This window comes from Bos grunniens, chromosome 3 (genome assembly GCF_055505025.1).
Source record: "Bos grunniens cultivar Pamir isolate PY7600 chromosome 3, Bosgru_T2T1.0, whole genome shotgun sequence".
Lineage (NCBI taxonomy): Eukaryota > Metazoa > Chordata > Mammalia > Artiodactyla > Bovidae > Bos > Bos grunniens.
In genome coordinates, this window is record NC_141167.1 from 113999140 (window position 1) to 114022195 (window position 23056).

General features: G+C 45.4%; 1 protein-coding gene across 10 annotated transcripts; it reads left to right on the forward strand.

The window, feature by feature from the left end:
• Positions 1 to 331: 331 nt before the first annotated feature.
• Positions 332 to 22952, forward strand: LOC147377028 (low affinity immunoglobulin gamma Fc region receptor II-like). Of its 10 annotated transcripts, none has more exons than XM_086393771.1 (6): positions 14434 to 14653; positions 16523 to 16543; positions 17728 to 17982; positions 19620 to 19886; positions 20753 to 20843; positions 20968 to 22353. In XM_086393771.1, exons 1-6 carry the CDS (start codon positions 14542 to 14544, stop codon positions 21107 to 21109), a joined length of 888 nt encoding a protein of 295 aa, XP_086249897.1. In that variant the 5' UTR covers positions 14434 to 14541; the 3' UTR covers positions 21110 to 22353. The 10 variants fall into 10 exon arrangements, with proteins under 10 accessions (XP_086249901.1, XP_086249902.1, XP_086249893.1 ...); XM_086393769.1 differs by having other exon boundaries at positions 14435 to 14653; positions 20748 to 20843; positions 20968 to 22952; XM_086393768.1 differs by having other exon boundaries at positions 14436 to 14653; positions 17725 to 17982; positions 20748 to 20843; positions 20968 to 22952.
• The last annotated feature ends 104 nt before the right edge of the window (positions 22953 to 23056 follow it).

The following is a 23056-nucleotide window of genomic DNA, read 5'->3' on the forward strand; positions in this document are numbered from 1 at the left end:
GAAATGATGTATGGATGTCCATTCTTAACTTCTGACTTGTTTTTTGATGAAGACACCAATGCATTCCTAAAACATATAATTGAGTTGGGAAGGTTTGAACAAGAACTCCAATGATATGGAGAACAGGTCCTCCCTAGACCACAGGAGGACTTGAAAAATCCCCAAGTACAGCCAAGGGACCAAAGTATTAGTAAAGACCAGGCAAGAGAAAGGGAGTCCAAACCCACTGTTCGAGAAATGAACAGGGCCATCAAGTCGTAGTAGCCTCAACCAGTGTAAAAGTGAAGGGTCTATCTGCCTGGGTCCACAATTCTAGAATAAAACCCTATGGTCTACAGGAGGCGGAGATGGGGACTAGACTCCAAAGCCAGAGGACAACTACTCCTGCGAACCTGTTGAAGACCTGAGACCTTGTTCAAGAGGAACACCATTAAATCTCCCTCAGATAAGTAAATGCATCCTATGATGTTCCTTCTCTTTCTGATCATGTCTCCCTGCACAGCTATTAATCTCTCCCTTGATGATGCATATACGCTTGCAAACCACACTGCTTCTCAACTCAACCTGACCACCCCTTACTGGATCTGAATTAATGACAGAAGCTGGGGATATGTCCAACCTATCCCAGGGTATCAATGGCCCACCCTTCCAGCCCAGCTACATGCCATCACCCAATGCACACCTTCTGGTCATGGCATGGCCTTTTGGGTAAAAGGGGAGAAAAACTTCACACCTTGGCATCAGCAATAGCTGTCTATATTTACTCCCATGATAACATCTGCATCCCACCCAAGCCCTTATTTTCTCTCTTGACTAACGTTACCCAAGTGATCCTCCTTAACTGTCTTAAAAGCAACTCCCAAAAAAGGGTGTCTGTAGGAAATCTGGACAACTCATGATGTGGGGTAACCTTCACTGTCAGAACTGATCTGACAAAACCGGGATCTAGAAATTGCCCTAGGGTATTATGATTTAGCCCAAAGCCTTGAAACTAGGAGTGCTGGCAGAACTGACATGCTATACCTATTCCTGAGCACGAGGCTCTCCTCGGATGTTATTAACCAGTATCAGAAATCCATGTTCTGTTTTGGATGACCAAAAAACCACACCCAATCATCCCGGTTTCTAAATCAGACAGGCAACTCTGACCCCTGTTATTCTCTATACAGTCAGCAAAAACAAGACTGGGAGCTGACTGTGGCTCAGATCATGAACTTCTTATTGGAAAATTCAGACTTACAATGTAGAAAGTAGGGAAAACCACTAGACTATGCAGGTTCGACCTAAATCAAACCCCTTATGATTATACAGTGTATGTGAAAAATAGATTCAAGGGATTAGATCTGATAGACAGAGTGCTTGAAGAACTGTGGACAGAGGTTCGTGAAATTACACAGGAGGTGGTGGTCAAAAACATCCCCAAGAAAAAGAAATGCAAAAAGGCAAAATGGTTGTCTGACGAAGCCTTACAAATAGCTGAGAAAAGGAAAGAAGTGAAAGACAAAGGAGAAAGGAAAGATATACCTATTTGAATTCAGAGTCCCAAAGAACAGCAAGGAGATTAAAAAAGCCTTTCTAACTGATCAGTGCAAGGAAATAGAGCAAAATGATAGAATGGGAAAGACTAGATCTCTTCAAGAAAACTAGAGATACCAAGGGAATATTTCATGCAAAGATGGGCACAATGAAGGACAGAAATAGTATTGCATCCCACTCCAGTGTTCTTGCCTGGAGAATCCCAGGGATGGGGAAGCCTGGTGGGCTGCCATCTCTGGCGTCGCACAGAGTCAGACACAACTGAAGCGACTTAGCAGCAGTAGCAGCAACAGAAGCAGAAGATATTCAGAAGAGGTGGCAAGATTACACAGAAGAAATATACAAAAAAGATCAACATAACCCAGATAACCACAATGGTGTGATCACACACCTAGAGCCAGACATCCTGGAATGTGTCAAGTGGGCCTTAGGAAGCATCACTATAAACAAAGCTAGTGGAGGTGATGGCATTCCAGTTGAGTTATTTCAGATCCTAAAAGATGATGCTGTGAAAGTGCTTCACTCAATATGCCAACAAATTTGGAAGACTCAGAGTGGCCACAGGACTGGAAAAGGTCAGTTTTCATTCCAACCCCAAAGGAAGACAATGCCCACGAATGCTCAAACTGCCACACAATTGCCCTCATCTCACATGCTAGAAAAGTAATGCTCAAAATTCTCCAAGCCAGGCTTCAACAGTATGTGAACCGTGAACTTCCAGATGCTCAAGCTGGATTTAGAAAAGGCAGAGGAACCAGAGATCAAATTGCCAACATCCACTGGATCATCAAAAAAGCAAGAGAATTCCAGAAAAGCATCTACTTCTGCTTTATTAACTACGCCAAAGCCTTTGACTGTGTGGATCACAATAAACTGTGGAAAATTCTTCAAGAGACGGGAATACCAGACCACCTGACCTGCCTCCTGAGAAATCTGTATGCAGGTCAAGAAGCAACAGTTAGAACTGGACATGGAACAACAGACTGGTTCCAAATCAGGAAAGGAGTATGTCAAGGCTGTATATTGTCACCCGGCTTAATTAACTTACATGCAGAGTACATCATGTGAAATGCTGGACTGGATGAAGCACAAGTTGGAATCAAGATTGCCAGGAGAAATATCAACAACCTCAGATATGCAGATGACATCACCTTTATGGCAGAAATCGAGGAGGAACAAAAAGAGCCTCTTGATGAAGGTGAAAGAGAAGAGTGAAAGCTCTTTAAAGCTGGCTTTAAACTCAACATTCAAAAAACTAAGATCATGGCATCTGGTAAAAGTAAAAAATAAATAAAAATAAGTAAAAAAAAAAATAAAAAAAACTAGGAATGTTCCCGCCTGCTCACTGTTTTATCTTCTTTGCTCTCAGGAAAGGAACGTTTAAAAACTCACTCTTTTTTTTTTTCGTTTTTCACTGCAACAGTGGCTACTATCTTGCCTAGCCAGGGCAGGCAGTTTTGGTCAGTGGTTCCCCTAACTAAACAATTCAGGAAATGTATATCAAATACTGTTATCTAAGTACTTCAGGGGGAAGCTAAAGCAGAGGATATGGGGGAAGGCCTGTCCCAGGAATGCCCCATAGGGTCCTGCTTGGTTACGATAAGGCAAAACTCACTTTTAGTTGATAAAAACTCACTTTTTTAGTTTACTTTAAAAAAAAAAAGACAGTTAGATCAAAATTATGTTTCTGGTGGATGGAATAAGTTAAAGTTACCTGCTCAGATGGCATATCTTTTTCATAACATTTGTGATAACCCTAAAGATTTTTCATCTACCTAGTTTCCAAGTATCTTTTCCTTTTTTCTAATAAAAGTTACCTCACTGAGATTTGCATTTCAAAGATATGGGCTAGATAAGAGTTCCTGGAGAAGACCAGGTGTACATTTACATCTTAAAGACCAAGGAAAGAAAGCAAGTTCTCCAAGGAGGAATTTTATTTTCTAAATCCAGATTTCTACAAGACCTACAAGCTTTCAAGATGAAGGGAAATTGTTTCTTAAGCTGCATTCAGTTCTTACAAGAACAGTTGTTTTTAATTCCTTAAAGAAATGCATTGCAACCTGAATACTCCAAAGGGCTGTCTGACCCACCGGTCTGACTATATTATCTTCAATTTGTTGTTGTTTTTTTTTTAATCAGGAGAAAATCTTCAACTGAGATAGAAATGAAAAAAAAAACCTTTAAATCGACTATACTTCAATAACAACAAATAAATAAAAGATGGAATTGCTCAACTTAAAAAAAAAAAGAATCTTATGTTCTGTATGTAGATCATAGCTGTTTCTCCTCGGAATGTTTTTCTTCTCTCTGGGTATATAGTGTCATTTGGCTTAGGGGAGAATGCCTTAAAAAACAGGATGCAGAACATAATAGCTCTCCCAAGATCTAGAGCCACTCACAAAAGTCTCCAAGATACTTAGCTAATTCCCCTGAGAGCTGGCAACAGTAGGACCTCAGCTATAAATGGTGCGCAACCTTGTTTTGTGCTAGTCTCAGGCTACCAACAACTAATGTTGTGGTTGTGTTAGGTAGGTAGAATAGGGGAAAGGAGTCCAAAATGGCAGTGGCTAAAAGACAAAGAAGGGGAAAGCCCTCGAAAATAGAACAAAAGTTCCGAGGACTGGAGTGAGGACCTCAGGTAAAACAAACAACACTCCTGGCTGGCCCAATTTACATAGGACAGGCCCAGGGAGAGATAAACATAAAAAGACAGCCAAAGCTAGCTTTCTCTCTCTCTCTCGCTCTTTCCTGAGGGCTGGGGCGCTCTTCCCTTCACGTATTTGGATCGATGTGCCCTTACGCCTCAGAGATTGATTTTCCTGCTATCTTCTAAATAAAATAAAATAAAAGAGCTGTAACACCAAGCTGTAACGCTGATTTGTCTAAGAGCTACAACATGGTCCTTTTGAGACCTGAGAGCTATAACTCAGTCTATCCAAGACCCGAGAGCTGTGACATGCCGAGGGGGCTTTAATGTCCATCACTCCAAATCTTTGTTGTGATGAGACAAAGAACCAAGGAACATACACTTGCGTGACAGTTGGACCAACTTTTTTAGTTCTTATAAATGTTGCAGGAAGGGGAAACCCTTCCAGGGCCCAAAACTGGGCTCTTGTCTAACACTCAGAAATGAATTGTCCCAGGAGACACATGTGCTGACAAAGCAAGAGATTTTATTGGGAAAGGGCACCTGTGTGGAGAGCAGTAGGGTAAGGAAACCCAGGAGAACAGCTCTGCCACGTACTTGGCTTGCAGTCTCAGGCTTTATGGTGATGGGATTAGTTTCCGGGTTGTCCTTAGCCAATCATTCTGACTCAAGAGTCCTTCCTGGTGGTACACGCCTTGTTCAGCCAAGATGGATGCCAGAGAGGATTCTGGGAGGCGGTTGGACACCTGGTGTTTCCTTTTGACCTTTCCCAAACTCTTCTGGTTGGTGGTGGCTTATTAGTTCTGTGTTCCTTACCAGGACCTCCTGTCTTAAAACAACTCATGCAGATGGTTACTATGGTGCCTGGCCAGGGTGGGGGGTTTCAATCAGTGTGCTTCCCCTGACATAACTGCAAGATGCCCTTTAGCAGTAACTATCAGCAAACTGAAAAAAATGGAGCCTTACTATTTACAAGACCTAGCAATTACCAGCACACCTGGGGCCACACAACAAGGTCATAGGGAGACACATACAGGCCTGGAGTACTGCTTTTGTCACAGAAAGGAAACTCCTTCTAGGGCCCAAAAGTGGGCTCTTGTGTAACACTCAGAAATGAATTGTCCGAGGAGACACACAAGCTAGTGAAGCAAGAGACTTTATTGGAAAGGGCACGTGGGAAGAGAGCAGCAGGGTAAGGGAACCCAGGAGAACAGCTCTGCCATGGGTCTCAAAGTCTCGGGTTTTATGGTAATGGGATTAGTTTCCTGGTTGTCTTTGGGCAATCATTCTGACTCAGAGTCCTTCCTGGTGGTGCATGCCTTGCTCAGCCAAGATGGATGCCAGTGATAAGGATTCTGGGAGGTGGTCAGACATGTGGTGTCTCCTTTTGACCTTTCCTGAACTCTTCCGGTTGGCGGTGGCTCATTAGTTCCATTTCCTTACTAGGACCTCCTGTCATAAAATGACTCACACAAACAGTCACTATGGTGCCTGGCCAGGGTGGGCTGTTTCAGTCAGTGTGCTTCCCCTAACACATTTATTGGGGTTGAGAGTGAGTGCCTAGGGGTTTGGGGCCTCACTTTTTATTTGTGAATTTACTATATAAGAGCAGGGATTTAAAGAACGGGATGAGAAAAAACGAAAACCATGTAGACCAATCGATTAGTTATTTAAACCCACCAGAATCTCTAAAATGAAGTGTTACCAAGTCCAAGCTCAGTCAGCACACTGCAAGACAGGCCAATAAATTGGAGAGACAAAGTATTAAGGCAAGAAATGCAACTTTATTTGGAAAGCTGACTGACTAAGATGACAGACTAATGTCTCAAAATAGCCACCTTTATGGAGTCTGGATGCCAGATTCTTCTATAGAACAGAGAAGTGGGGAGGTGAGGAAGTAGTTAAAAGGCAGTTAACCTCGCAAAGGGGCTTCCCTGGTAGCTCAGAAGGTAAAGCATCTGCCTGCTATGCGGGAGACCTGGGTTCAACCCCTGGGTCAGGAAGATCCCCTGGAGAGGGAAATGGCAACCTACTTCAGTACTCTTGCCTGGAAAATTCCATGGATGGAGGAGCCTGGTGGGCTACAGTCCATGGGGTTGCAGAGTTGGACAAGACTGAGCGACTTCACTTTCACTTTCAGTCTTGCAAATATTTCCTGGAATAGGCAGCCTCAGGAAAGGGATGTGTTAATTTCTTCCTTCCTGTAGTCATCCACAGATGGACAAGACATTTGACAAAGACATTGAACATCCTGAACAAAGACATTTTGGTTTAAAATATTTCTCCCTCCAGAAGTCAGGAGATCCCCTCAACCACACATGTGCAGAAAACTCCTGGGAGGTCAAAGGGGAGTGATGGTAATTAATGCCAGGCTATCCACATGCTTTTTCAGTAAAACCCATCTAGGTTTAAAGATGCATGCACACACATAGGAAGATCCTGAGATATACCAAATATGGACTGTGAACCAAGCCAATCAAATGATTGGCCAAAAGAAACCCAGAAGAAATGCCCTATGAAAGTAATTCAAACCACTATGAGAGTGAGACTCAGGGACTCTCCTTCTGAGCCTGCCCATGTATCTATCCACACATACTGTCCTTATTTTTTCCCTCTTAATAAATACTTTACTTGTTTCACTACTTTCCATCTTTGTGGGAATTCTTTTCTGCAAAGCTGAAGGGCCAGGGCTCTTGTCACTGACCACTGGTCTACTGGCTCTCACCACCACAACCTGGTCTCAATCTCTGGCTGGGAATGGAAGCCCCACTTCAAGCTGTTGCAGGCTGAGGGATCATTCTTGTGGAAGATCACAAGAGATCATTCATACATAACAGCCTGCCTCAGGCGACCCTGCCCTTCTGCCTGAATGTTAAACCTCTGCTACAAAGGTCCATTGTCACTCTGAAAGTGATGGGGCAATCAAATCTAGGAATAATTTCCTTTAGGATTGTCTTAGTCACTTCAATTGCTCTCTCTGTTCTAGTGGAGAAGACTTCTATTCACCTATCCATCCAGTAAAGTTATCTATAAAGACTAATAAGTATTTGAAGCCCTGGAAAGAGGGCATCAGAGTGAAATCTATTCGCCAGTCCTGTCTTGGATAAGTCCCATGATGCTGGACTGGGCTAACAAAAGAGGGAGGCTTGACATTGCCCCCAGGATTATGGGTGACACAAAGGGCACAGGCTTGAGTAACTCTTTTCATTTGCTCCAGGAGCCCTTTCCCTGTTAAAAGTCAGAAAACAATGATAGACATTGCATCTCTCCCCAGAGGGAGAGAATCATGTAGCCCTTCTTTAACAGTTCTCCATTGTTCAGAGAGAAGTATGAGCCATTTCTGATCTATGTGCCACTAACTATCTGTTCTCTTAGTTCCCCCTCTATCTCATGTCCAGTTCTCTTTGGAAGTTGAGTAGCTGGGTATAATGTTAGAAGGGGTAAGGGGTGAGATTAAAGCCATTTCATTTATGGGCATCAGGGCTGCTTACTTTGCTTCCTGATCTGCTCTGTCATTTCCTCGGGAAATTTGAGAATTTCCCTTTTGGTGCTCAAGGCAGTGGATGACTGCTACCTGATTTGGTTTCTGGACCACTTCTATGAGATGTAAAATCTCAGCCTCATTCTTTACAGGGGGGTTTCTTACATTTAGAAGTCTTTTCTCTTTCCAGATAGCTGTGTGGGCATGTAAAACAAGGAAGGTATATTTTGAGACTAGGTATATATTTATAATCTTTCCTTTCCCTAGGATTAAGGCTTGGGTTAGAGCTATCAGTTCAGCATTTTGGGCCAAGGTGTTAGGTGGCAAGATTTTTGCTTCTATGATGCTATGAGTGCCCGCAAAAACATACCCTGCTCTCCTGACCGTCTCTAACAAAACTTCTGCCATCAGTAAACCATTCTTCCTTAGGACTTTCTACGGCCTGTGTCTGTTAGGTCAGACCTGTGAGCATAGACCTTGTCAAGGGTTTGGAGGCAAGAATGTGTTAGCTCTGGGCTTTCAACAGGCATTAAGGTAGCGGGGTTAAGAGTATGGCAGGTTTTGAGGATTAACTCTGAGAAGTCAAGGAGCAAAGGCTGGTACTTGATAAGGCCGCCTCCAGTTGGCCAGTGGTTCTGTATCTGGGCCTTTAGTGGCTTCATACAGGGGCTTAATCATTAGCCTGAATCCTGGAATCAAAACTGTACAAAATCCTGCCATCCCTCAAAAGCTATGGAGATGTTTCCTTAGTCTTCGAAGTGCTTAGGCCTAATATAGTTTTTTTTTTTAATCTGGAGATAACTGTCTATATCCAGAGTTTATAATATATCCCAGATACTTACCTTGTTGCTTTGTGATTTGTGCCTTTTTCTGAGAGACTCTGTAACCCTAGGCCCCAAGGAAATTAATTGAATTAATACTTCAATGGTATTTTGATCTGAGGACTCCATGGAGGGATTACCTGTTAAAATATCATCTATGTACTGTAGAATAACACTTCCTTCTAGGTGTGTTTCCCTTAGTTCCTTTCCCAGGGCCTGGGGAAACAGGTGTGGAGTGTCCTGAAACCCTGGAGGCAATACTGTTCAGGTATATTACTGTGTTCAACCTGAGTGATAAGGAATGAAGTGGGATGTAGAAGAAGGCATCCTTGAGATGGTATACAATAAACCATTTAGCATCCTCAGTGATTTCAGTTAATATGTAATCAGGGTTGGCCACGAGGGGATGTACAGGAACCACTGCATCATTTACTGGTCTAAGGTCTTGTGCCCTGTTATATTCCCCATTGGGCTTAACAACTAGAAGAACAGGATTGTCACGTGTGGACTGGCAGGGCACCAAGAGGCTATGCCTTAGGAATTTATCCACGAGGGGTTGGAAACCCTTCTTTGCTTCCAACTTTATAGGATAGAGACCTGGAAGATCCTGACTCCGGTCAGAATTCCCACCCTTCAGTGTCTTCTGCCACTTCATTCAGGATCCCTTCTGGAGGCTCTGAAGCAAGAGGGGTTTAAAGTAGAGTGAAGCTCCAGTATCCATCAGAATTTGTAAGGTTGCCCATTAATTTTAATTTTAGTTTGCCTTGGCCGTTTAGGGGAATAACTAATAGCAGTTTATCAGAGTCTCATCAACCATATAAGGGGCCCATTTGGCAGCCTCCCTTTAAGAGTAGATGCTAATGCTAAGTGCTAAGTTGCTTCAGTCGTGTCCAACTCTGTGCGACCTCATGGACAGCAGCCCACCAGGCTCCTCTGTTCACAGGATCCTCTAAGCAAGAATACTGGAGTGGGTTGCCATTTCCTGCTCCTTTAAGGGTAGATAAGGGGTGTCAAATAAGGTCAAACTTGGCAGACTTTTGTTTACAGTCTTAAGATCTCTTCAGAATGAAAGGGCAATTCAGATACAGGATTTGATAGGAGAAACACTGACAAACACTGCCTGCCCTGCCCGGCCCCAAAGTAGCCAACTTGCATGAATTCTCTTAACAACAGGAAGTCCTGGTAAGGAATAGAAAATTAACAAGCTACCACCAACCAGAAGAATTCTGGAAAGGTCAAAAGGAGAGAGGAGACACCAGTCCATATGTCTTACCAACATCCCAGAATCCTCCTTGCTGGAATTCATCTTGCTTGAGCCATGTGTGTGCCACTGGGTTCCTTTACCCTGCTGCTCTCTGCCTAGCTGGGTGCCCCTTCCCAATAAAGTCTCTTGCTTTGTCAAAACGCGTGTCTCCTCAGACAATTCATTTTCAAGTGTTAGACAAGAGCCCACTCTTGGACCCTGGAAGGGGTGTCCCTCCCTGCAACAAGTTGGTTTACTGAGCACTGGTAAAGGAGGAGAGAAGCAAGTGGTAGTGAAACTGTGCACCCCAGACTGGGACCTGAACCCATGGTCTTTTAATCAAGATCATGTACCACCACATTCCCTGGTGGCTCAGATGGTAAGGAATCTGCCTGCAATGTGGGAGACCCAGGTTTGATCCCTGGGTCAGGAAGATCCCCTGGAGAAGAAAATGGCAATCCACTCCAGTATCCTTGCCTGCAGAATTCCATGGACAGAGGAGTCCGGGCGGGCTACAGTCCATGGGGTCACAAAGAGTTGAACATAACTGAAAGACTAACAATACATTCTAATTTCTCCCAATGCAGTCCATTTCAAAATGTGAGAACAGCCTTGGAAGAAACACACTTCACACACAGAGTATGGGCTATCTCAGAAGGCTACAGGCCCCCATATATGGATGGTGGTTAGTTTTCATGGGCTGGGTAATTGCCTAAGCTAATGAGTGGGAGGATTGTTCCATCTGTTTCAGGGAAGGAGCAGAGATTTCCAAGAATTGGGCCACTGTCAACCTTTTGACCTTTTATGGTTGGCGACAGAACTCTCCTGGTACTTGAAGGTGTGTCATTAAACATATGCTAATGCCAGCAAATTTGGAAAACTCAGCAGTGGCCACAGGACTGGAAAAGGTCAGTTTTCATTCCAATCCCAAAGAAAGGCAATACCAAAGAATGCTCAAACTACCACACAATTGCACTCATCTCATATGCAGAAAAGTAATGCTCAAAATTCTCCAAGCCAGGCTTCAGCAATATGTGAACCATGAACTTCCTGATGTTCAAGCTGGTTTTAGAAAAGGCAGAGGAACCAGAGATCAAATTGCCAACATCTGCTGGATCATCGAAAAAGCAAGAGAGTTCCAGAAAAACATCTATTTCTACTTTATTGCCTATGCCAAAGCCTTTGACTGTGTGGATCACAATAAACTGTGGAAAATTCTGAAAGAGATGGGAATACCAGACCATCTGACCTGCCTCGAGAAACCTATATATGCAGGTCAAGAAGCAACAGTTAGAACTGGACATGGAACAACAGACTGGTTCCAAATAGGAAAAGGAGTACGTCAAGGCTGGATATTGTCACCCTGCTTATTTAACTTATATGCAGAGTACATCATGAGAAACGCTGGACTGGAAGAAACACAAGCTGGAATCAAGATTGCCGGGAGAAATATCAATAACCTCAGATATGCAGACAACACCACCCTTATGGCAGAAAGTGAAGAGGAATTAAAAAGCCTCTTGATGAAAGTGAAAGTGGAGAGTGAAAAAGTTGGCTTAAAGCTTAACATCCAGAAAACGAAGATATGGCATCTGGTCCCATCACTTCATCGGAAATAGATGGGAAATAGTGGAAACAGTGTCAGACTTTATTTTTTTGGGCTCCAAAATCACTGCAGATGGTGACTGCAGTGATGAAATTAAAAGACGCTTACTCCTTGGAAGGAAAGTTATGACCAACCTAGATAGCATATTCAAAAGCAGAGACATTACTTTGCCAACAAAGGTCCATCTAGTCAAGGCTATGGTTTTTCCTGTGGTCATGTATGGATGTGAGAGTTGGACTGTGAAGAAGGCTGAGCACTGAAGAATTGATGCTTTTGAACTGTAGTGTTGGAGAAGACTCTTGAGAGTCCCTTGGACTGCAAGGAGATCCAACCAGTCCATTCTGAAGGAGATCAGCCCTGGGATTTCTTTGGAAGGAATGATGCTAAAGCTGAAACTCCAGTGCTTTGGCCACCTCATGCGAAGAGTTGACTCATTGGAAAAGACTCTGATGTTGGGAGGGATTGGGGACAGGAAGAGAAGGGGATGACAGAGGATGAGATGGCTGGATGGCATCACTGACTCGATGGATGTGAGTTTGAGTGAAGTCTGGGAGTTGGTGATGGACAGGGAGGCCTAGCATGCTGCGATTCATGGGGTTGCAAAGAGTTGGACACGACTGAGTGACTGAACTGAACTGATGTCTTTTCTTAACTTTTTATTTTATATTGGACTATAGATTATTAACAATGCTGTGCTAGCTCAGGTGCACAGCAAAGTGATTCAGCCACACACATACATGCATCCATTCTTTCTCAAACTTCCCTCCCATGTAGGTTGCCACAAAATATTGAGCCCAATTCCCTGTGGTACACAGCAGGTCCCTGTTGGCCATTCATTCCAAAAATAGCAGTGAGTACACATCAGTCCCCAAACTCCGAAGCTCTCCCTCCCATCCACCTTTTCCCCACTAACCCCATAACCATAAGTTCTCTAGTCTGTGAGTCTGTTTCTCTTTTGTAAATAAGTTCACTTTTTTTTAGATTCTGCATATAAGTGATATCATATGATATGTGTCCTTATCTGACTTACTTCACTCAATATGACGATTTCTAGGATCATCCATGTTGCTACAAATGGCATTATTTCATCCCTTTTCATGGCTGAATAATACTCTAATGTATATATGCACCATTTCATGTTCTGGCTACTGTCAATAGTGCTGCAATCAACACTGGGGTGCATATATCTTTTGGAAGTATGGTTTTCTCTGGATATATATAAGCCTAGGAATGGGATTGCAGGATCATATGATTACTCTATTTTTAGTTTCTTTCCTTTTTTGTTTGACTGCTCTGGGTCTTCCTTGCTGTGCATGGGCTTTCTCTGGTTACTGCGAGTGGGGGCTACTCTCTAATTGCAGTGCATGGGCCTCTCACCGCAGTGCCTTCTCCACTTGCAAAGCATGGGCACGAGGGCACGTGGGCTTCAGCAGTTGTGGTGCACAGGCTTGGTCACTCCACAGAATGTGGAATCTTCCCGAACCAGGAATCAAACCCGTGTTTACTCCATTAGCAGGCGGATCCTTAAGCCCTGGACCACCAAGTTGTTCCTAAATTAGCTTTTAAAGTGTTGATGTCAGCTCACTGGAGCTTTGTCACTGGTTAAGGAAACTTATTCACCTAAGAATCAGATAAGGGCTGGAGGTAGATTGGGAGTGGGAGGCGGGGTAGAGTGGGGCCAGTAGTAAAGCCTTAGCCGATGGGGCCAAGGGGTAGTTGAGGTTTCTGAAGACCGCAGAGTGTAAACGCAGGTTTTACAGTATCATGTTCTAGAATATTACAGCTTGTTTCCTGAGAAAGCATTTGGGAGAGAGGCCCCAGCAAAGGGCCCCGAGAGAGGTCCCAGAGCATTTTCTGTTCTGGGGATGTTGAGGGTGAGCAAACGGTGACAAGGATGACGACAGAAAGCAAAAAAGGGGAACTGGTGTTGATTGGATACCCACAAAGGATGGTGCTAGCACACAAATTATCTTTTAATTTTCAAAAACCTTGAGTGCAGTGGTTCTCAGCCAGGGGCAATGTTGCCCCCAAAAGCAGATTTGTCAAAGTCTAGAGACATTTCTATTTTCACGATTAGGGGATGTCACTTGGCATCTAGTGGGTAGAGGTCAGGGATGTTGCTGCTGCTGCTGCTGCTGCTTCAGTCGTGTCCGACTCTGTGTGACCCCATAGATGGCAGCCCACCAGGCTCCCCCGTCCCTGGGATTCTCTAGGAAAGAACACTGGAGTGGGTTGCCATTTCCTTCTCCAATGCATGAGTGAAAAGTGAAAGGGAAGTCACTCAGTCATGTCCGACTCTACTAAACACCCGATAATGCATGGAACAGGTCCTAACATGGAGAATTATTTGGCCCCAAATGTCAATAGTACTGAGGCTGAGAAATCCTGTTTGAAGGATAGATATATTAATCTTCATTTATACAGATGAGGAATCTGTAGTTCTGAGAAGCTACCTGTCATTCAAAATTAGACTACTACAGCTCCAAAGCCCTGCTCTTTCACCATGCCATAATGATAGGAACAGTGACGGGAATGAGGGTGAGAAAGATAAAGAACCAGGGCACTAGTTGCTGCTCAGAAGATATTTGTTGGAGGGAAGAGTACAAGAAAGACAAAGGGTGATAAAAGATGGGAATGATCCTTCTATCGCCACCCTGACACACTTCTCTGTCCTGGTTCCACAATCCAAAACGGAGTCTGGATTATGATAATAAAGGCAATCAAATGATGGGGAAAGGTGGCCTCAAGCCCCTCTGCTCAGTCTCAGGAGGAGTCTGACGCCAGTGTCTGCACCTCTAAATGGATCTAGAAGATGGGGAGTCCCCTGGCACACTCTCCTCCATCGCCTTAGAGACAGACAGGGAGTTCTGAGTTGAGTAGGGGTGACCATTCCCCTCTTCCTCCCTGGGGCTGAGCACAGCTGTGGCCCCAGAGGACGAGGAGAATTTGTTTCCCAGTTTCTACATTTTCTGTGAATTTGGAGTGGGACTGAGCCAGATTCATTCTGGGAAGCCCTGAATCTTCTGGGAGGGAACTCCCTAGAGCAAAGAGGGTGGAAGGGGAGGAGCCAATGATAAAGCAACACTTCTTTTCACTTCCTCTTTTGGACTCCTGAATTTGCCCACTGGGTGGAATCTATCAGGCCTCGAGAGAAGCCAGTGCCTGTCGTGCAGGGCTGTCAGAGCAACCTGCTCGCTCCAGGAGGTGATGGGGATCCCCTCATTCCTAGCCTTCCCTGCTGCCAGGAGGAACCGAGCTCACTGCACGCCCTGGCATCCTTGGGGCCACATGCTACTGTGGACAGCTCTGCTCTTCCTGGGTGAGTGGGGGGCACAGCAGGGACAGTGGATCAGGACGATGGGCAGGTGGGCTTCTCTAAGTCAGCTGCTGCCACCTGGGTTGTTGCAGAAATAGGAGGTGGTAACACTGGTTGCACCTGGGTGGGGTGAACACTGCTGGGCACCGCTTTCTCTGCACCACTAACCTCTCTACAGCCAGAGGCAAGGATGAGGGCTGCAGTGGGAAGCACATCAGGAAAGTCAGGAGGGTGAAGGCAGGCTGATGAAAATCACATTCTGACGACCTTGCTGGCCTTGGGAAATGATGAAATTGGCAGAAGTAGGGCTTTTCAAACATTTTGCCCAATGACACTGGGCACTAAGGCCCCTGGTAATCTGCCACCTCCCACAGCTGAGCCAGGCCTGAGGAATGTCCAGTGACCTAGACTTGAAGGACTGATGATGGCCAAGGTGTTCACCTTCCTTAGAAATGTATGTTTCACTGGGACTAAATCTTAGGCCAGAGGGCCGATGCTGTCTTAAGCAATAAGAGGCATGAAGGAGCGATAAAAACTGCCTTGGGGAGCAGAGGCCATCCTCTGGGCCTGCCACTTCAGGCAGCAGGGCCTATTCTCTTTCTGTGAAAGGAGAGTCCCCTGGGGAAAAGCGCACGAGAGTCTGGGTTATTCAGGGATGGAGATCAGAAAATATGTTAGCCAGGCAACTCCAGCAGCATCAGTTGTGGGACCAGAGACATCAAGAATGCCTCCTTGCACTGCAAGCATGAAGAGAGGAAAAGATCAGTATCACTACCAAGAGAATCAGAGCAAACGTCTTCAAGTGTGAGAACTGCAGTTTAGTGTCTTTCCGAATATGGTGACAGTAAATTTATGAAGATATCAGTCTGGCCCCTGTGTGGTAATTTTGTTAACGCAGCTGAACAAGTTAAGGCATGAACACCACAGGTGAACGAAATGCAGACATGATGTTAAAGGACCTCAAGAGACTCACGAGAGAGGGAAGGGGATTTGCAAGGGAGAGGGTAACAGGCAGGAAGGCTAGGGGCCCCCACATGGAGGACTGGCTGCAAGTATCAGACACTTTTTTATTTCTCTCTTAAATGGCAGGAGGAAACTACAAGTGTCAGATTGTATTCCCCTTCTCTATACAAAATTAAAAGGTTTCCCTTAAAATTCTGTGTTGCCATGACGACACCGGGTTCCACCTGAACTTAACTTTTCTCAAACCTTGAGCTAACCAATGCGTTTTTCTCAGGGAAATGTTTTTCTTAAGCTATGTTAATGAACTATGTATTTACCTTGGACTGTCTTTCTTCAAGTCGGTTTAGCCTAACACTCAGAACCCATAAGAGCTCAACAGACCAGTGTGTTTTCCCAATGGAAATGTTCTCTTAAGCTATGTTAATGAGACTATGTATTTGTTTGGAAATCTGCCTTTCTTCAAGATTCATGTCAATCATTTTATGGCCTGGGATGACTCACCTTGTGCCAATGTTACCTCAAAATGCGCGTTGTGAATAAGGGGCCTGGTACCACTCTCTGAGTTTTGAGACATTTCCTTCCTCTAATCAGCAGGCTGCTGATAGGAATATAACTTCTTGTTAAAAACTAGCAAGGCAGCACTCTTTCTGCCCCCTTCTGATGTCTATGTCAGAAGACCAGTCTAAGGAGTGGCCTTCTCTATCTCTTTTATACTTTAATAAAACTTTATTACACAAAAGCTCTGAGCAATCATGCCTTGTCACTGGCCTGGATTGAATTCCTCTCCTCCAGAGGCCAAGAGTCCTGGCATCTTTCACGGCTCGGCAACAACCTTTCACAATGTGATTATTTGTAATGATGAATCATCATATCCAAACACCAGGCTGATCTTTGCTTTCTCTCTTGCAGCTCCTGTTCCTGGGAAATGTGGTAAGTACTCCAACACATCCCCTCTGTCCCCCAGCTCTCTCTGCTCCCTGCACCCTGTATGGAGGAACTCTGGAGGCACCAGCAATCCAAGACTGAGGTAGAGCCAGGAAAGAGGAATTGCGCCCACAAGAAGCCCTGCACCCCCTTCTCCTTCCTGCTTCCCTTCCACTGAAGCCACCAGGGGTGGGCAGCCAAGGGACACAGATGCCTCAGCCCTCCTGCTTCTGTTATGATGAGACTTCACAGATTCTGTCATAGAAAATAACTGTCCTCTGTCTCAATTGCTTCCTCTTTCCAAACTAAGCCACGAGCCCAAGCCATGCAGAATCACATGATCTGCTTAGATTATCCCCATGGGTTGATAAATTGTCCATTTTTCATGTATCTGAAGGCTTCAGGGCCTGTTCCCTTGGACAGAAAGAGGAGGCCGTATTACTGACTGTGGCTGGGTGGGGTGAACACTGCTGGGCACTCCTTTCTCAGCACCACTAACCTCTCCACCACCCAGGGCTGGTAGGGGGTGGGGCTCTCCTGGGTCACTGAATCCAGAGCTCCTAGACTGGCCTTCTGGCCTTTCTCACTCTTTCTGATTCTCCTGAGGCCATAGAGATTCATCTGTGCTTTGGTGTCAGGACAGGTCTATTCTACAGGATAAGGAATGAAGCAGGTCAGAAGAGAAATGTGACCTCTGACTCTCAGCCTGGCACCTCCACCAGGTGGCCCCACTTGTCTTCATCCAGCTGGGAAGACAGTTTATCCACTAGTGTCCAAATGCCTCAGTTTATGAGGGTGGGGGAAGTGATTCCCCAAAGGATGTATGTGTAGTGTGTGTGTGTGTCTGTGAGTGTGAGTTCGAGAGAGAAAGAGAAATAGAGACAGAGAGAAGGAACTGGGCAGAGCTCCTTGGGCGAGGTGTACTTGTGTTTCTCGACTGTGTGCTTGCCCCCTCTCCCATTTCCCTACCCCTCCTCCTCTCCTCCCTGAGAGAATCTGGGTTCCTGGGGGCCCCTGTGTGGCTACATGAGTTGGAGGAATTGCCTTCAGGTGTGGACCTGTTCTGGGTTGGGTTCTTCTCTTGATCTCTGCAGCATGGCCACAGTTTTCCATCATCTGAGATTTGGGGTCTGCTTAGGCCCTTGGGGTCCCTTTTCCTCATGCTGCCTCCTCTCTCTGCCCCTCAGCAGATCTCCCAAAAGCTGTGGTGAGCATCCAGCCTGCGTGGATCAATGTGCTCAGGGAGGATCACGTGACGCTGATGTGCCAGGGGACCAGCTTCTCTGCAGGCAACCTCACCACGTGGTTCCATAACGGGAGCTCCATCCACACCCAGAAGCAGCCCAGCTACAGCTTTAGGGCCGGCAGCAATGACAGTGGATCCTACAGGTGCCAGAGGGAGCAGACCAGCCTCAGCGACCCTGTGCATCTGGATGTGATTTCCGGTCAGTGGAGGAGGCCCTGGAGAGTCTGGGAGAACAAGGGGAGATGAAATCTGCTTCCATGCAGAGGTTTTTAGGAAAGGGCAGTCGCCTACTTACTGGAAAGCACGGCTGTGAGTTGTTTGAAGTGGTTTTGGTCTACTCATTTCCCTTCTCAACCCACCTCCTCGGCTTAGTATGAGTGGTGAGGTGGAAGTTCCTAAGAGATTTCTCAGAATATGTTGGGCTCTTTTGTCTTGGTGCTGATTGAGCAAGAAGGTGACCAGGCCACCAACAGGCATCTGGGTGTGAGAGAAGCAGAAGAAAATCTCTAATTCATAGAAAGCTTCCCATTTTTATGGCAGAGTCAAATGCACAGACACAGCACAACTGAATCCTGCTGCTGCTGCTGCTGCTAAGTCTCTTCAGTCGTGTCTCTGTGCGACCCCAGCAGCCCACCAGGCTGCGCCGTCCCTGGGATTCTCCAGGCAAGAACACTGGAGTGGGTTGCCATTTCCTTAGCCCTGGGAATTACTAGCCATCTAAACATGATGATTTCATTCACCTTTGAGCCTCAGTTTCCTCACTTGCTAGTGGAGATACCACTGCCTCCCACATGAGGTCCTGGTGAGAATCAGCATTTCCCTAATCCCTGTCCCCTGTCTGTGCAACTGAGGTGAAACTTGTGTCTTTTAAATTTCTATTTATTTATTCATCTATGGCTGCTCTGTCTTCGTTGCTGTGTGTGGGCTAGTGCCTAGTTGAGGTGCATGGGCTTCTTATTGAGGTGGCTTCCATAAATATAACTTGGTTGGTGTCATGATTTGCTGAAGGGTCTAAGTGTGGTTGACTGGCACACGTGTGACTGTTGTCATTTTTTCTTATCTCCCTGCTCCCTTCCAAGGTATCTGCTGTTTCCTACCCTTTCTTTCCAATTTCAACTCTGCTCTGTCCTATAACTTCAGGAAAAAAGTCGGTGTGGGCTGAGATCAGGATTAGAAGTAGCTACCTAAGCCTCTATTCCCTACGGAACAAAGAAATTAAATATTTTTCCGCAGTAAAAAAATTAAATTTGGGAGAAAAAATACACAGCCGGCTAATGGCCCACCCATGTCACTGCTGCCTTGAGACAAAGTCCCCACTGAATTCCACGTTTACTAACATGCACCAAGTAAACCAATATTTGTCGGTGCCCGTGACTCTCCCCAAGGACACAGGTCTCTGCTGCGTCCCCCTCCCATGCTGTCTTCTCTCTCAGACTGGCTTCTCCCCCACCTCCCTCGGGGAAAGTGACTGCACTCCGGGTCCCCTGTATCCTCCTGCAGAGGCCTCTTGGGCCAGAAGGGCTGCAGCTGTGTCTCCCAGGATGGGAACGAGAAGACAAGCATATCTGAACACCTACTGTGTGCCAGCAACTACTGTAGACAGTGCAGCTAATGGTACTATTGTGACTAGTTCCGCATACGAAGAAACTGAGGTCCGAAAGAATTATTTACCCAGGATCACAGGGTGCATACACGAAGGAGCCAGAATTAGAGACCAGGGGTGTGTGAGTCCACATTTAAACTCCCCCCGACACACACTGGCCCCTGGAGGGATGGTCTGGGTCTCAGATCTGAGTCAAGACCTTCCGGGTCCTGCGGTCCCTTTGTGTCTTTCAGACTGGCTGCTGCTCCAGACCCCCAGCCTCGTGTTCCAGGAAGGGGAGCCCATCATGCTGAGGTGCCACAGCTGGAGAAACCAACCTCTGAATAAGATCACGTTCTACCAGGATGGGAAATCCAAGATATTTTCCTATCAGCGCACCAACTTCTCTATCCCACTCGCCAACCTCAGTCACAGCGGCCAGTACCACTGCACAGCGTTTATCGGGAAGATGCTACACTCATCACAGCCAGTGAACATCACTGTCCAAGATGGGAATGAAGGTTGTTCAAGGAGATGTACACCTTGGAAAGATGGGTAGTGAGGGGATTACTAATCTTCTGGACTCCAGAATGTTTGTTTTCCTGGGAGTGCCTGTTTAACATAAACAGGAACCCTGAAAGTCCTAGCTTGGCCTGATGGTTGTATGAATGTGAAGCTGTGTTCCCGGTCATTTCTCAGGGATTATAGAAATGGGTGTCATTTATTTGGTGTTTTAACTCTCAGGGGACAAAATCCACCTTTTCAAGCTCCATATCCAATTCCCAGACATTGCCATTCTCCCTCTTTTGCATCTCACTCAAACCACTCTATCACGTGTCTCTCCCGGCGTCTAATGCTTGCTGCGTTTCCCTACTGAGCCTCTCACCCTAGGATCGACTCTTAGCTTGCTGCAGCCATGTTGGCATTAGAACCTCTCTCTACACATAAAGAACTAGACTTCCGCCTGTTCTTGAGAAACTGTACATTGTGGAATCCATATTATGTCCTTTCAGACGGTATCACAGATTATTTATGCCAGCCTGATGTTCATTAGTAAGTACCCAGCCCTGGGTTCAGAGGAGGTGGTGAGTGAAGATGTGTTGATGTCATCTGTGTATTCCCGAGTTCAATGTTGCCCAAAGGCTGTTCCCCAATCACATAACTCTTTGAGAGCCCTTTCAGAATGAAGGGTTCTGTGGTCAAATTAATGCAGAACACACTACATATTCTTTTCCTCTCCTTTTATATTCATAATGCACACCAAAGGCTTCAAGAAGCCCTGTCTCAAAGAAAACTTTTAAATTGAGCCTGGTAAGGCATTTGCTAAACTCAGGTAACCACAGAACCCTTCTTCTTCTATAACTTTTCTTAATGTTCTGCAGAACAGATGTGTTTGAGGTCATCCTTTGGGAAATGCCGATCCAGCACTTTATTTGGGAAGGCAGAGAGACGAAGCGATCCGCTGAAGACTTCCTGGGGTAGCTGTCTGCTCCTGGCCTTGGCTTGGGTTGCTTTGCAAAGACTCCTCACTAGGGACATGACTGTTCCAAATTTCTGTCTTAACAACTGTAATTTTTCCTATCCCTCTGCCTCTCCGATTAGGTCCAGCAGTTCCACTCATCTTTTCACCTTGGTATCAAATCACTTTCTGCCTGGTGATGGGACTCCTTTTGGCAGTGGACACAGGCCTGTATTTTTCAGTGCAGAGAGACCTTCAAAGCTCCATGGGAGACGGGAAGAATAACAAAGTCAGATGGAGCCAAGACCCTCAGGACAAATGACCCTTCATTCCATGGTGTAACAGCAGTAGTGGCAGCAACTCTTCAGTCCATAACTTTCCTCTTCCCTGGCCTCACTTTGACAATAACCTGGGCTAAGGAGCCTCCAGGGAAAGAAAAGACCTGTGATCTCCAGATCAAGTAGAAGGTAACAGGCCCTGCCGCTGCCGCCGCCGAGTCACTTCAGTCGTGTCTGACTCTGTGTGACCCCACAGACGGCAGCCCACCAGGCTCCCCCGTCCCTGGGATTCTCCAGGCAAGAACACTGGAGTGGGTTGCCATTTCCTTCTCCAATGCATGAGTGAAAAGTGAAAGTGAAGTCGCTCAGTCGTGTCCGACCCTCAGCGACCCCATGGACTGCAGCCTACCAGGCTCCTCCATCCCTCCCTTCACTGATTTCCCAAAGGCTAAGGCACAGTCCCCACCCATCCAGCTCTACATGGACTCACAGCGAATGTGTTCTCCCAGCTCTTTGCTAGAGGCTCCTCAAATATATGAAGCCTCAGTAAATCCTGGTGCTTCTTTCAAAGTAAATCCAACAATCTTCTCACTTCTCACAGGCTGCAGAAGGGCTCATGGGGGCCGGGGCTGCCTGGAGGGATGGCACAGCCCCAGGAGGGGGGTGGACGTGGCAGCATCTTGATCCAAGCCACCATCCTCTCTTACTTGGATTACTGCAACAGCCTCCTGCCTGGTCTTCCTGCACACAACCATGTCACCCAACAGTCTATTCTCACAACAGCCAATGTGTGTTGTATCTGTCACTTCTTTTCTGGAAGCTATGTAATAGCTTCCCCCTTGCATTTAGAGTAATAGCTAAAGCCTTTGCAATGTTCTACGAGGTACTACATGATCTTGCTCCTCAATGCCTCTCTGACCTCATTTATTGCTCTGTTTTGCTTCCTTGGACACTTCAATTATACTTCTGCTACAGGTTTATGTTATTTACTGTTTCTGAAATGTTCTTACAGATATCCACATCATGCTTCTTCATGGTCTTTACTCAAATATCACCTCATCAGTGAGGTCTCCTTGGTCATTCAACCTAACCTCACTTCTCCACCATCTCCTAATCCTGCTCTCCTGCTTTATTTTCCCCCATTGTTCTCATCTCCAGCTGAATATGTTCAGTTGTTTATTGCTGTATTTTTTCCCCCATGGATGTATCACCAACTGACTACTCCCTCTCTCATTAAAACATGCTCCAGGAGATCTGGGCCTTTGTTTTGTTCACTACTATATACTTAAGAGTCAAGGTCAGGGTCTGGCACATGATAAGACCCTCAATACATATTTATGGAATCAGTAAGTTCTTCAGCATTCAAAATCAGACACTTTTTTAAAAAGTACATCTACTCCATCTTACCAGAAGCAGAAGTCCAATTCAGTACTACTGAACACCCTATTAGATACTACCCAAAATATCCCACTAGTACATTCATTTCAGTTTTGAATGTTATCTGTCTAAACTCATTTTTTACTTTCACCCATCACATCTTGTAAAGTAGTGTATTAGTTGGACCTACTGCCCTCTAATTGAATGGACTTTCTAATCCTGTACAGTAGCCGTGGAAAGCATACTAAAAAGAGAGTTGAACAACTTGGATTTGTGTTTCTACCATTTGCTAGGTGCTTTGTCTTGAAGAATTCATTTAACTACTCTATGAATTAGATTCTTCTTCTGTGAAATACTGATAACTTTATCTCCCTCCCCAGGGATATCATGTGAGGTTAAAGTGTAACAACATACATGGAAGCATAATGTCTTTGGAACATAGTAGATGTTTAATAAATGCTTATGGAATCTGATGTCTTCAGAGCACACTATTTGGCTGGCACTTTCCCTTTAAATAGATAATATTGCTTTTACTATAGTAACTGGGGAAAAAAGAAAAATAAGAAGGTCTAACTTG